Source organism: Stenella coeruleoalba (genome assembly GCF_951394435.1).
Source record: "Stenella coeruleoalba genome assembly, chromosome: 1".
Lineage (NCBI taxonomy): Eukaryota > Metazoa > Chordata > Mammalia > Artiodactyla > Delphinidae > Stenella > Stenella coeruleoalba.
In genome coordinates this window covers 25,964,385-25,977,584 of record NC_137169.1, presented here as the reverse complement: position 1 = coordinate 25,977,584, position 13,200 = coordinate 25,964,385, and the positions used below count along the sequence as shown (strand labels likewise).

Here is a 13,200-nt window from a genome sequence, read left to right as displayed (position 1 = left end):
TTTACATTATCTATTATTTATAATAACATTGATACTATATATAATAAATAATAATATGTAAATTATTATAATCCTAATAGCCCCTTGGGGGTAGTTACCACTGCCATCTCCATTTCACACATGTAGAAACTGAGACACAAAGAAGCTACAGCAATTGGCCAAGACCCTTCGTCTAGTATGTGGGGGAGCCAGGATTCAAGCCCAGGTCTCTCTAGTTCCATAGCTGCCTTTAATAATAATAACACTTAATTACTGGTTCATTAATGACCAATACTGATAGCTAACATCATGTATTCAGTGTTGACCTTGAGCCAAGTACCGTGCTAAGCATTTTACGTACATTACGCCATGTAATCCTCACAAGCCTAGGAAGCAGGTGTTATCATAGTACCCATTTTAAAGATGAGGAAACTGAGGGCAATAGCTAGAGAATTAGGAAGTGGCACAAGCAGGCACTTGAGTCGGCGCTTGGGTCCAGCAGACTTCCCACACATGACCTCGCCCTATGCCAGCTTCCCTGAGGTGCTGGGACAGGAATCCAGCCCCCAATGTGGCCTGCTCTCTTGCTCTCCTTCCAGGCTCAAAGGGAAAATCCATGAGACCAATCTGACCTACGAAGACTTCCCAACCTCCAAGTACACAGGCCCCCTGCAGTACACCATCTGGAAGTCCCTGTTCCAGGACATCCACCCAGGTAAGGCCCTTCCTGCCACTCTCCAGTAGGGCTCAGGAAGAGGCAAGGATTATCATGGGTTGGAGCTAGATGGGGCCCGGCCCAGCCCACCCCTTGCTCTACACATGACATGGGGGCAGGGCAGAGGGATGAGAAGAGTGCCTTGCTGAGCACCTACTATGTTCCAGGGCCTGTGCTGGGCACCAGCACAAGAGGAGGTAGGTTCTACTAGTGTACCCATTCTCTAGATGAAGAGACTGAGGCCCTGGGTGGTTCACTCATTCACTCTATGGGTACAGGCTATATCAAGCACCTACCTCACACCAGGCACTATTCTAGATACTGGAGATATAGCAGTGAGCAAAACAGGCAAAAATCCCTACCTCGTGCATCTTACTTACATCCTAGGGTGTGAGAGAGAAAGAAAACAAAATTAAATAAGTAAAATAGATAGTTTTTTAGATAATGATAAAAGATAAGGAAAGGGGCTAAGGGATGTTGAGGTAGGATTGAATGTTTAGTAGGGGATCCAGTTAGAAGACCTCCCTGAGAAGGAAGCAGTAGAGTAAAGACCTGAGGGAGGAAAGAGAAGAATGAGCCGTGTAGGTATCTGAGGAAAGAGTGTTCCTGGCAGTGGGAATAGGAAGTGCAAAGGCCCTGAGGCAGGAGCAAGCCTGGCATGTTCAAGGGACAGTAAGGAGACTCGCGTGGCTGGAGTGGAATGAGTGAGAGGGAGGGTGGAGGTGAGGAGGTCAGGTCAGTAGCAGTAGCCAGACCATGAGAGCCTGGAGGCCCATATGAAAACTTTAAATTTTATGCTGAGTGAGATGGGAGCCATTGGAAGGTTTGGGGCAGTGAAGTGACATAAGCCGGCTTAAGTTTTTAAAGTATCCCTCTGGGTGCTGGCTTGAGAATAGACTGCAGGGGGTAAAGGGTAGAGGTTAGGAGACCACTGCAACAATGCAAGTGAGAGACAATGGTGGCCTGGAGCAGGGTGGTGGCAGTGGAGGTGGTGAGAAGTGATCGGATTTGGATCTATTTTGAACAGAGAGCCAACAGGATTTGCTAATGGATTGGATCTCAGAAAAAAAATGACAAGGAAGACTACAACGATTTTGGCTGAGGTGACTGGGAAGATGAAGTTGTAATCATGTGAGGTTCGCGATGCCAGTTAGAAGTCTCAGTGCAGACATGGAGAAGGTAGTGGGAATGACACGTCTGCAGTACGGGAGGAGGGTTAGGGCTGGCGTTGTCTACCTGTGGACGGTATTGAATGAGCCGGGATGAGGTCACCTGGGAAGTGGGGGTAGAGAGAAAAGAGAGAGGGCCACTCTAACACATGGAGCCCTAGGCCGCTCCTAGAAGTCAAGGACAGGAGGGGGACCCAGCCAAGGAGACCGAGAAGGAACAGCTAGAGAATAGGAGGAAGACCTGCGTCTGTCCTGGAAGCCAAGTGGAGAAAGTGTTTCGAGGAGGAGAGAGTGGATAGTGGTGGCAAAGCTGTGACCCCAAGTGTGGGAGGATCAGAACTGACTGTTCTCCGGGTCTTGGTGACCTTGACAAGAGCTGCTTTGGTGGAGCAATAGAGGCAAAAGCCTGACTGGAGACCGTCCAAGAGAAAATGAGAGAGGAAGTGGAGACAGTGCTTTCAATGAGTTTTATTTAAGGGAAGGAGAGAGAATGTGACCGTGGCTATTTGTTTAAGGTAGAAGAAATGGTAGCATATATGGGAGGGGTGGGGGGCACGGAAAAGATCCAGTAGCAGAAGGCAGAATTGAGGGTGAAGGAGGGAGAGGTGCTGGGGTGACCGCCACGAGTGGGACCTGCCTCTGCCTTTGCTGGGAGCCAGGAGAAGGTAGAATGAATGGGCCCCGAAGCAGAGCGGGCAGTGGTGGGGGCTCCCGGGAATTCTCTTCACCTCTCCCAGTAAGGCAGGAAGCAAGGTCCTCCACTGAGATGAGGATGGGCTAGAGGAGGTCATGGGAAATCTGCCGAGAGAGGAGAAAGTCTGAAATGGGTTTCTAGTAGAGTTAGTAGACCCTGGGACTGGGAGGTCAACACCTTCCCGAAATCACACAACCCACAAGGGCATCAGAGTGGAACCTATTGGCAGCAGGGAACCTTCTGTGTTCCTGAGTCAGGCGCAATGTCCTTTAGAGGTGAGACAAGGATATAGAGGAGACTTCTCCCTAAGAGGTAGACACTGTTATTATCATTTTTTCGATGAGGAAACTGAGGCACAGAGCTGTTAGGAACTTGTCGTGGTCACAACCTGTAAATGGTATAGCCAGGATTTAAACCCAGACACGTCAGATGCCAGAGCCTGTGCCCTTACCTACTAAACTAACCAGGCATTCTCTGGCCTCATACTACCAACCCAGGAAGACTGCTGGGGAGACTGAGGCTCAGAGAGGCTCACTGATTTCCCAAGGTCACACAGCAATCAGTGCTCTTTCCACCTATCTGGATTCATTCTTTTGATCTACAAACACTGAAAGTCCTTCGAGGCACTTTCAGAATCAGGGGAGACAGATGGGACAACAGAGCCTGATAGTCCGGTGGGACCAGGACCATGATGAGGGACTTACATGGGGTCATGGGAGCCCAGAGGGACAACAGGAGGCTCTGGATGGGGCGAGGGAGGAGCCAGGGGAACACTGAGTAGATGATGTTTGAACTGAGCGCTGAAAACTGAGGGCTTTCCCACTCAGGAAAGGGTGGGGCCTGGAGGTGCCTCGGACAATCCCCGGCATTGGGAACTGTGTAGGCAAAGGCGGTGGGGAGGGCAGGGGCATGAATGATCCCAGGATGTTCACGATTGGCCTTCAGGTACAGATGGAGAAGGACTGAGGACAATCACTGAGGGTGTGAATGCTGAACAGGGATGGGGCTCCCCTCCCGGTGACTGAAGACCTCATTGGATGGATGCATCATGACCAATTGCACAAAAGTGAAGGGACATCTCCTAGAGCCCTTAAATCTGGATCTGTGCCCTCATTGACAAAGGGGGCAGTAGTTGGGCGAAGGGCCCACTTTCCAGCCGACTGGGTGGGGCTCTTGGCTCTCCTCCTGGAGTTGTGGGTCTCTGTGTGCTCCCAGCCTTGGAGAGACCTGCACACTGGGACCCAGCAGGGTGAGGGCCACACATGGGTGAAGCAGCATAACTGAAGCAGGCAAGAAGCCCCTCCAAGGGTCCTGTCCCCTCCCCTGACCCAGGGAGGCCCCTCAGGCAGATGGTCTCAGGAGCTCTATTTATCTCAGCTGCCACAGCTCAGAGAGGCAATCCAGGCACCTCAGCCTGACAGTCAAGGCCCTATGAGATCTGGGCCCAGCCATTCTCTCATTCTCCCCTCTGTATCACAGTCAGCCACACTGAACCATCTTCAGGTTTTACATGAGCCATATTCCCTCTCCTCCACACTTTTGCACATGCTCTTCCCTTTGCCAAGAACACTCGACACAAACCTTAATCTTTGATGACTAACTGCTACTCTCCTTCACATCTTAGTTTATAAACACCTCCTCTGGGAAGCCTTCCTGGATTTCTCCAGGTAGCCCTGGGCTTTCCTGGTCTCACTGTTTTGTTAATGTCTGCATGGCTGTCTCTCTTACTAGACCGTGAGCTCTGAGGGGTCAGGGGCTGAGTCTGATTCATCACTATGCATCCCCAGCAGCCAGCACAGTAAATGTTTGTGGATGAATGAATAAAGAAATGAATGAGTCCTGCTCTCAGTTCTGTTACTATTGGGTTGGCCAAAATGTTCGTTCAGGTTTGTCCTTTACATATGGAAAAATCTGAATGAACTTTTTGGCCAACCCAATAGAATAGGGCCTGGCATTAAGTATGTGCTCAATAATTATTTGTTGAATGAAGGAACTTGCTGCACATCCTTGGACAAGTCACTTCCTCCCTCTGAACCTCAGTTTCCTCCTCTGTATTATAAGGGTGCTAGTGTTCCCTCCTTGACTCCCTCACAAGTGAACAAATGGATGTGGGAATTTGCTGATTGCCCCAGGGCAGGGTTTCTCAGCCCCAGCACTATTGACATTTGGGGCTGGATACTTCCTTGTCTTGGGGGCTGTCCCGTGCATGGTAGGACGTTTAACAGCATCCCTGGTCTCTACCCAACTAGATGCCGCACACACACCCCCTCCAGCTGTGACAACCAAATTCGTCTCCAGACATTGCCCAATGTCCCCTATGGGGCAAATCAGCCCCAGTTAAGAACCGCTGCCCCAGGGAAAGCTGCCTGTAGGAGAGGGGCTGAGGGAGCAGTAGGGTGTGCCCTGAACATCCTGCCAAGGACAGCGGCCCCTGGGGGTTCAGAGAACAGTGACCTGGTTAGCTGGGCCCCTTCCTTTGTCTGTAGGACCTGTGAAGTCACTCTGGTTCCTCTACCAAAACCAAGGTTCTTTTTGTCCAGTTGGGAGGGGCAGGTGCCCCCAGGGACCTAGCCCTGGATTCTAGCAGCTTCCTGCCTGCCCCTCTTCCAGTTCAGCCTTCCTATTGGGTCACCTGAGAACTCCATAGAACACCTGTCACTCCCGTGATCTGGAACCTCCACTCTCCACCACTACCCACACCCCTGCCCTACCTCTCAGCTGACATTGGAAACTCTCCTCCAACTGCCTGGCCTGATTGCCCCAGCTGCCAGGCACAAACTTCCTCCCCACCCAGGCCAGGTGGCCATTGTCCAGAGGACACCAGACACTACTTCCTTTGCTCCGGCCACCTCCCTCTCCTGGGCTGCTCTCTCCTCCTCCTGCTTATCTGAATCCAATCATTTTGGGTTCCAGTATGTTCACTGCCTAGCTGTGTGACGCAGGGCAGATGTCTGCCTTCTCTGAGCCTGTTTCCTCATCTGTAAAACAGGGATGCGGAAGGTGTGATTTGTCTCCCAGGGTAGGTAGGAGAATTAAATAAGATTATTTATTTGTGATAATAATCCTGGAACTTAGTAAATGCTTGATACCTGTTTCTTATGATTATCATGAATCATCAGATGGTTCCTCAGTCTTGCTGAACAGGCTTTCTAGGGCCACATAAAGGAAAGGGCATGGTGTGAAAGATATTAGCTCAAGTTCCAGCTCTGCTTCCACCCAAAGTGGCAACTTGAGCAAGCCACTTAACTCAGAGAAATCTCCCTGGAGCCTCAGTTTCCTCTTCTGAAAAATGGGTATAGTAATTTGTGCTCCTGGAGCTGCTGTACTGGTCCCATGAGCTAGAAGGTGTGAAAATGTTTTTCGAATGCCCGTACTGTGCCGCTGAGGGCCTGAGAAGGCAGGAGGACTGAGGGGCCAGACTTCTTAAAGGCCTGGCCAGAGGAAAGAGCTGATTGTCCTCGAGAACAAAGAGGCACAAGCCACTCGCTGCCAGGTGATGGTGCTGGACTTTGGGGTTCCTCTGCCGCTTGGGCCACTGCGGTATGTGGCTGATGGTGGCCAGGAGACAGTTCCTGGGCCCCCCGCAGTCCACGCTCCTTGCCTTTTGACCTGGAGGTCTCAGAGAGGCTTAAATGGATGGAGAACACACCTGGAGACCAGATGGACTGCCTCAGTGCCTGCTTTCTGTTTTTATAAAAGTGTCCCAGGACCTAGAAAAGAGCTCTGACCTGTAAAATTGTGAACCCCAGGGGACGGGATTTGTTTTGCGTCTGTCTGACGAGTCTGTCACCTCTCCTGAGAATAAAGGATGGGTGGAGGGATTGCCAGTCCCCGCACAGGGACTGACTTCTCAGAGGGGGAAAAGGTATTGCCATGTCCCCAGCTGGGCACCTCTCTGGCCTAAAGGCTGTTAACGCCTGTCAGCCCTAGCCCCTGGGAGGACTTGAGAGAGGCCCGAAGACAGGACCTGTTTATGAGGAGGTGGACCTCAGCCCACCCTTTGGGGTGTAAAAGACTCCTAAGCATCAGGCCACACCCTTTGCCTCAGAAGAATGCCAGGCCCTGCCCCTAGCCTCACCCTATGGGCTGTTGGGCCCTGCCCCCTGTGGATCAGGTCCCGCCCCCCCAGCCCTGCCTCTATTGCCAGAACTGACCAATGAACGGCAGACCCCGCCCCTAAGCACACCCAATGAGTGGCAGGTCCTATCTCCGGTAAGTCCCTCGGGCTTCAAGCCTGTGGGTCCATGCCAAGGAGTTAGCCCTCAGTGCAGTGAGGATTTCCTCCGTCCTACAGGCCCAATCTCAGAACCACTGAAAGCCCACTTGCCTGCCTCCTAGGGTGTCCTCCCCACTCATCAGTGGCACTGGAAGGGCCCACGTTGCCCTAGTTAGGCTTAAGAGTATGGGGCTGAGCCCTCCTGCCTGCGTGCTAGTCTCCCCACTGGTCCTTCTAACCTCGGTTTCTGCCTGTCGCTGGTCTCCTCAAATCATCCTGGGCACCTGAGACATGAGGCACTCAACCACAGCTGCCCACACCTTGGCAATGTGCCCGCTCTGTCCCTCTTGCCCCACCAGACACCTGAGTATGACCCACATTCCACAGCCAGTAGGAGTGGCCCCATGTGTGTCTGTTTAGATGATTCTTCTCTCCCGAGCTCCCCCTCACACATACTTCCTACATCCCTTCCACCTCCTACCTCTGGATCCCACTGTGGGAACACCCACATTCCACATGGCAGGAGCCTTCTGGTCCGACAGGCTGCGCTGTGACCAGATGACAGGGCGAAACGTTCATACGCTGACTCAGTGTATGAACTCCTTCTCATGGCTCCCCTCTTCTATGTCCCTGGATAGAAGATTGTGTTTGCATTGACCCCTCTAGTCACAGGGCTAATTGTTTCCATACAGCCCTCTGACTTCTAAGAACAGGAAAGAAGAGTGTAAAACTCAAGACTAAATTTACTCCTGACAGAGCTCATGGAATGAGCTTGCTGCAAGTCAATGGCCAGTTTTGTCAGTGGACTGTGAACAGGAGCACAGTTCAGGGACGGGCTGTCACCCCCTGTTAGAGATGATTGCCGTCATCGAGGCATTTTACTTCTCTGTGTGTATGCAGCCAGCAGAGGTGGCTCCAGTAGGAGCTGATGATGCTCCTGCCACGTATAGTCATGCCTCCGCTCCGCCAGATAAGGAAAGCACCAGAGAGCCGGCTGGAGGAGTCCTTTCTTTGCTCCAAGGAACTAGTGACAGGATTCCTTCTCCTTTTCTCCCCTCTGCCTTACTCTGCCCTGGAAATGCTCATCCAGGCTAATGAGAGCCAATTCTAGGTTCCTCCTTCCGGCTGAGCATCAGCTCCCTCAGGGAGGCAAGAGTAAACAGAGTCCTTGAAAGAGTTCATGAGACTTTGAGAGCCAGACCTGCTAAGCCAGTGTGGCCGGCCCAGAACCGGGTGCCCCAGCCTGTGCTGCCTGCCCAAAGACCAACACAAGCGGGGTTGGTGAGCCTTTCTGGAAACATTCCGCATGCCAGGCCGTGTGCTGGGCACTGGGCCCACCAGGGAGGGCCTGGTAGGAGAGTACACAGTCCTTGCCCTCCTGGTGTACATGGGGGTAAGAAATGGGCACAGAAGACTACCCCACGTATCAGGAGAGGGGCACAAACAAAGTTAAGGAATTTCAGAGTAAGGAGTGAGCATACCTGCTGGGCAACCAGGAAGGCTTCCCTGAGGATGGGCCCTGGAACTGAGCCTCATGGGGTGTGATTACAACAAGCAGAGATGAGGCGGTGGAGGGAACAGTCTGGGCGAAGGCTTTGGGCCTGAGTGGGGTGGTGGGTGTTGAGTGAGAGGTAGGCAGGAAGAGAGGGCTGGGGCTGGATTGCCCATGGTCTTGATTAGACCTGGCTCTGCCAGTGTTTGCCTGGTGACCTGAGACTAGTCACATCTCCTCTCTGGGTCTCAGTTTCCCCATCTGTCAAATGGGAGAGTTGGCCTAGAATCAGTGGTTTTCACCTTTTTCAGACCCATCATCTACTTTTCATAACAAATAATTTGTAATGTCTCAAAGATAGTATGACCTTTTCACAATTTCAAGTATATATACACATATACATATATATGTATATGTGTGTATATACTCTATGATATAAAAGAAGGAAAAATAGAAGGAAATTATGTATAATAAAACATTGTATATGTCAGTATGTAGATGCTCACTCACAACCACCCTGGAAAACATAGTGAACGAGTCAGGTGCTCACACCATAGCTAAAATATCATTCTGCCTCAAAGGCAGTCTTAAATAGGTAGGTTTTATTGGTCAACAGTGTTCTTCTTAGAGATGTATTTTCCAAAAAAGTGAACAATTCTCAGTGACGTTCCAGACAAAACAAATTCAGTCTTCCCCCAGTTTATATGGTAATTGCATTTCAAAACGTTCAGTGTATATTAAAACTGTACAAAAATTATTTCATGTTTATATGTAAAATGGAGTTAAGCTGTAGCTTCAGGTCATTGTGAAGAGTTTTCATCCACACGAATATCTGGTGGAGCATCTGAAACTCATCGGTGGGGGCATGGGACCGCCCTGTGCATTTCATACAGGGCATTTAGCATCCCTGGATCCCACCTACTGAGACGACCCAAACACCCCAACAAATTTCCAAAGCACCCCATAGGGTGATTATCCAACCCCCGAATAATCTTTAAGCTCCCTCCCAGCTCTGAAGTTACCCAATTCTGGACCACATTCAGATTTATTCAACAAATTTTGTGGAGTGCCCCCTGTGTGCCTTGCCCCAGGACACCATCAGTGAGCAAGCAGCCATAGCTCCTGTCCCCTGCAGCCAGGTTAAAATCTGAAAGGACCTTAGCTGTCACCCTTCCATGTTACAGAGGAGGAAGCTGAGGCCCGGGGAGGGCAGGCTTGTATTCAGATTCAGCATCACACAGCCTCCTGGGGGCCAACCAGAACCTGTCCTCAGGGAGGAACCATAGAGTGGGTCCACCACCTTCTCTCCACTCATCTTCTCTTCCTCCTCCATCCCTGGCAGTGCCAGCCGCCCTGACCCTGGACCCGGGCACTGCCCACCAGCGCCTCATCCTGTCCGACGACTGCACCATCGTGGCCTACGGCAACCTGCACCCGCAGCCGCTGCAGGACTCACCGAAGCGCTTCGATGTGGAGGTGTCGGTGCTGGGCTCTGAGGCCTTCAGTGGCGGCGTCCACTACTGGGAGGTGGTGGTGGCGGAGAAGACCCAGTGGGTGATCGGGCTGGCGCACGAAGCCGCGAGCCGTAAGGGCAGCATCCAGATCCAGCCCAGCCGTGGCTTCTACTGCATCGTCATGCACGACGGCAACCAGTACAGCGCCTGCACCGAGCCCTGGACGCGGCTCAATGTCCGCGACAAGCTCGACAAGGTGGGCGTCTTCCTGGACTACGACCAAGGCCTGCTCATCTTCTATAACGCCGATGACATGTCCTGGCTGTACACCTTCCGCGAGAAGTTCCCCGGCAAGCTCTGCTCCTACTTCAGCCCCGGGCAGAGCCACGCCAATGGCAAGAACGTGCAGCCGCTGCGGATCAACACGGTCCGCATCTAGTACCGCGGAGGGAGACCGCAGGCCTGAGCATGGCCACCAGCGAGAGCCTTGCCCCGGAGAGCGGAGGCCGGGACTCCAGCCCAGCCGGGCCAACCTGATATCTCAGGCCTGTTGTTTACCCTCATTTCCCTGTAAAATGGAGGTTGTGCTCCACGATTCCGAAGCTCTTCCAGCATTGATGTCTGTAGCTCTGACCTTACTGGGGATGCAGCTTTGGTCCAAGGGTGTGACGTGGCTTCTCCTCAGGGCAGCCCCTGCCCAACCCTCATGCCCCTCCTCTCAGGGGCAGGGGACTGCGTCCCTCTGTCTCCCTTCTGCCCACATGCGCTAAGCTCAGGATGTGTCAGTGGTTGCCAGCAGTTGTCTGCCTGAAAGAGACACAGAACCCTCTTATGCTTCCAGGCCTAAGACTTGCCCCTGATCAAGCTAGTGATGGGCCTTTATAACCTCAATCCCAGCCCACAGTGGACACAGGCGGTAGCTAGTCCCAGGGTTGCCTGAGAACCACCTTCTCCTTCCATCCCTGTACCAACAGCTTCATGATTTTCCCACTTATCTGTGGGTAGAAATGATGTTGTGGCCTGTGGAAGCCACAGGCACAGGCCGTGTGAGCCCAAGGCACTCACGTCAGAACTTACCAGCCAGGGAAGACTGTCAGTAGTTAAGCCCACATGTTACGGTCACTGTGCCACCACCTTCCTGCCCACAGGTCTTAAGGCCAGATAATGGCACACCCGGACGTAGGACAAGCATCACTGGATGGTGGAGGTCCCCAGCAGCTCCAAACAAGGGTCCAGCCAGGCCTCTGTGACCAGGCTAGGGTGTAGCGAGGCTGTGGGGAGCAGTGTTTTAGTCAGGCCCTGAGCACTGGGGTGGGTGTCAGCTGGGCCCCCCTCATCAATCTTGGCATGTGTCTCAGTTGGGATCCTGTTGCAGAAAACAAGAGCTGCTTTAGCTTTAGACAAGGATTTATTACCAGGTCCCTAGTGGCTTTGTAAAATCATTGGAAGGGCTGGAGGAGCAGACTCTGCTGAATTTCCAGGAACAGCTCCCAGCCGCCAAATTCATCATGTCTGTTGAGACCAGGAACACTGCTCGCATCTGCAGGAAGCCCCTGCATGAAGAAGCCGCTGGCTGCAGAACTGCGCTGACTCTGCTACTGTCCGCGCCAGTCAGTGGATGTCCTGAGGGCCGCCTCCCCCCATTCAATTCAATTTCCAGATCCAAATGTCTACGAGGGGGGGCTTTCCTGGTGGCGCAGTGGTTGAGAGTCCGCCTGCCGATGCAGGGGATGCGGGTTCGTGCCCCGGTCCGGGAAGATCCCACGTGCCGCGGAGCGGCTGGGCCTGTGAGCCATGGCCGCTGAGCCTGCGCGTCCGGAGCCTGTGCTCCGCAACGGGAGAGGCCACAACAGTGAGAGGCCCGCGTACTGCAAAAAAACAAAAAACAAATGTCTACGAGGGATTCTGTGTGGGGAAACTTAAGTCAGATCCAGAACCTGGGCTGCAAGGGAGTCTGGGAAATGTACTTTTCTTCTTTCCAGCCTCATCCGTACAAAAAGGCACAATAGGAGAAAGTTAGAATGGTTGTTGAACAAGCCCACCTTCAGTTTTCGCCATTGGAATCCACCTCTAGGCCTTGGCTTTGAAGCAGCAGAGCCTCTAGTTGTCCTGCTCCGTGGCTTTGTCCTTGTCCAGGACAGGAGCCCCAGGAGCGGGCCTGCAGGACCAAGCTGAAATGTCTCCCAGGCCTTAGCTTTTCTTTCTAGTCCTGGGGCCTAGATTCTGAACTTGGCGTCTCTGACCACCCCCATCTCAAAGGAGCCAGACTAGCTGAACTTGGGGGTGCTCCCACCTCACAACTGCTGCCCACTGGGGCCTCCCTTGGGTGGGAGGAATCCTCAGTCTCACCCCAACCATTCAGCTACCAGAATCTGGGCCACCCCCAGCAGTATTTTTATTTTAAATGTTGCCCATTTTGTGAGTTATGATGAATTTATATTAAATTAAAGTTACAGGCTGTGAGCGGTCAGTTCCATTCATTTTGACACACACAGAGGCCCATCTATCCTGGCGCAGGCAGCATACATACATCAGCATGGCTAAACCACAAAGCAACCCTACCAGGTAGATAGTATTATGCCCATTTTACAGAGGGGGAAAAATGAGGTTCATAGAGAGGACATGACTTGCCTACAGTCCCATGTCGCACACCTGGTAAGTGAGTTTAGAACTGAGTGAGCCCAAGGCACTCACGTCAGAACTTACCAGCCAGGGAAGACTGTCAGTCTTTGCCTGGAGGAGGGCGTGGTGGTAGCCTTGGGAGCAGACAGAGGGGAGATTATGAGACAGTGGCAAGAGCCTAGTCACTGGAACCCCGCAGACCTAGGCTTAAATCCAGGCTCCGTCACCGGATGCCTTTAGAGAAATGACTTAACCTCTCTGGACCTCAGTTTTCTTACATGGAAAATGGGGATAATCACACCAATCTCACATAATTTTTGCTCAGCGGCTCTGTCCTCTGGAGGAGAAGCTGCAAAGTGCAGTGCATTTAGGGAGGACCTGCCCCTCACACCAGCTGCCACCCAGAATCAGTGCCTGGAACTGTGTGGGTTTTCTGAACCTCTGGGCTGGCTCTGCCCCTAAGCAGTCTATCTTCTTCCTTGTGCCTTGTGAGGGGTGTGGGACCACCTAGGCCAGGAAGGTCCCCAGGTCTGCTGTGTTGAAGGAGGTCCATCCCACCTCTGACTCATGGGGAAGCAGCCTGGCCAGGAGACAGGGCCCTGTATGTGGACACAAAGGCTGTTCACACTGTAAGTAGAAAGGCCACTGGGACCCCCTGCAGTTGTGCACTGCAGCAGCCTTGGAAACAGGACTCCTGGGCCTAGTCTTTGTTCTGTGCTGATTCATTTTGTACCGTGAGGGTCCTTTCCACAGTCTCCTCACCTGCAGAATGAGGGAGGTTATACTGGATGCTCTCTGAGGTGGACCTTCACCTATACAAGGAGGCGGGGAAGGGGAGAGAGGGAACAACCCCAGTCAT

At 52.5% G+C, this 13,200-nt stretch overlaps 1 protein-coding gene across 1 annotated transcript in view; it reads left to right on the top strand.

Annotated features, from left to right (window-relative positions):
* TRIM62 (tripartite motif containing 62) overlaps nucleotides 1–12,169 on the top strand; it is a 32,076-nt gene extending 19,907 nt beyond the window's left edge. The window contains exons 5-6 of the mRNA XM_079937561.1: nucleotides 579–694; nucleotides 9,608–12,169. Of these exons, the coding sequence (XP_079793687.1) occupies nucleotides 579–694; nucleotides 9,608–10,158 (667 nt within the window). The 3' untranslated portion in view covers nucleotides 10,159–12,169. The remainder of the gene's footprint in view (nucleotides 1–578; nucleotides 695–9,607) is intronic.
* Nucleotides 12,170–13,200: the final 1,031 nt, after the last annotated feature.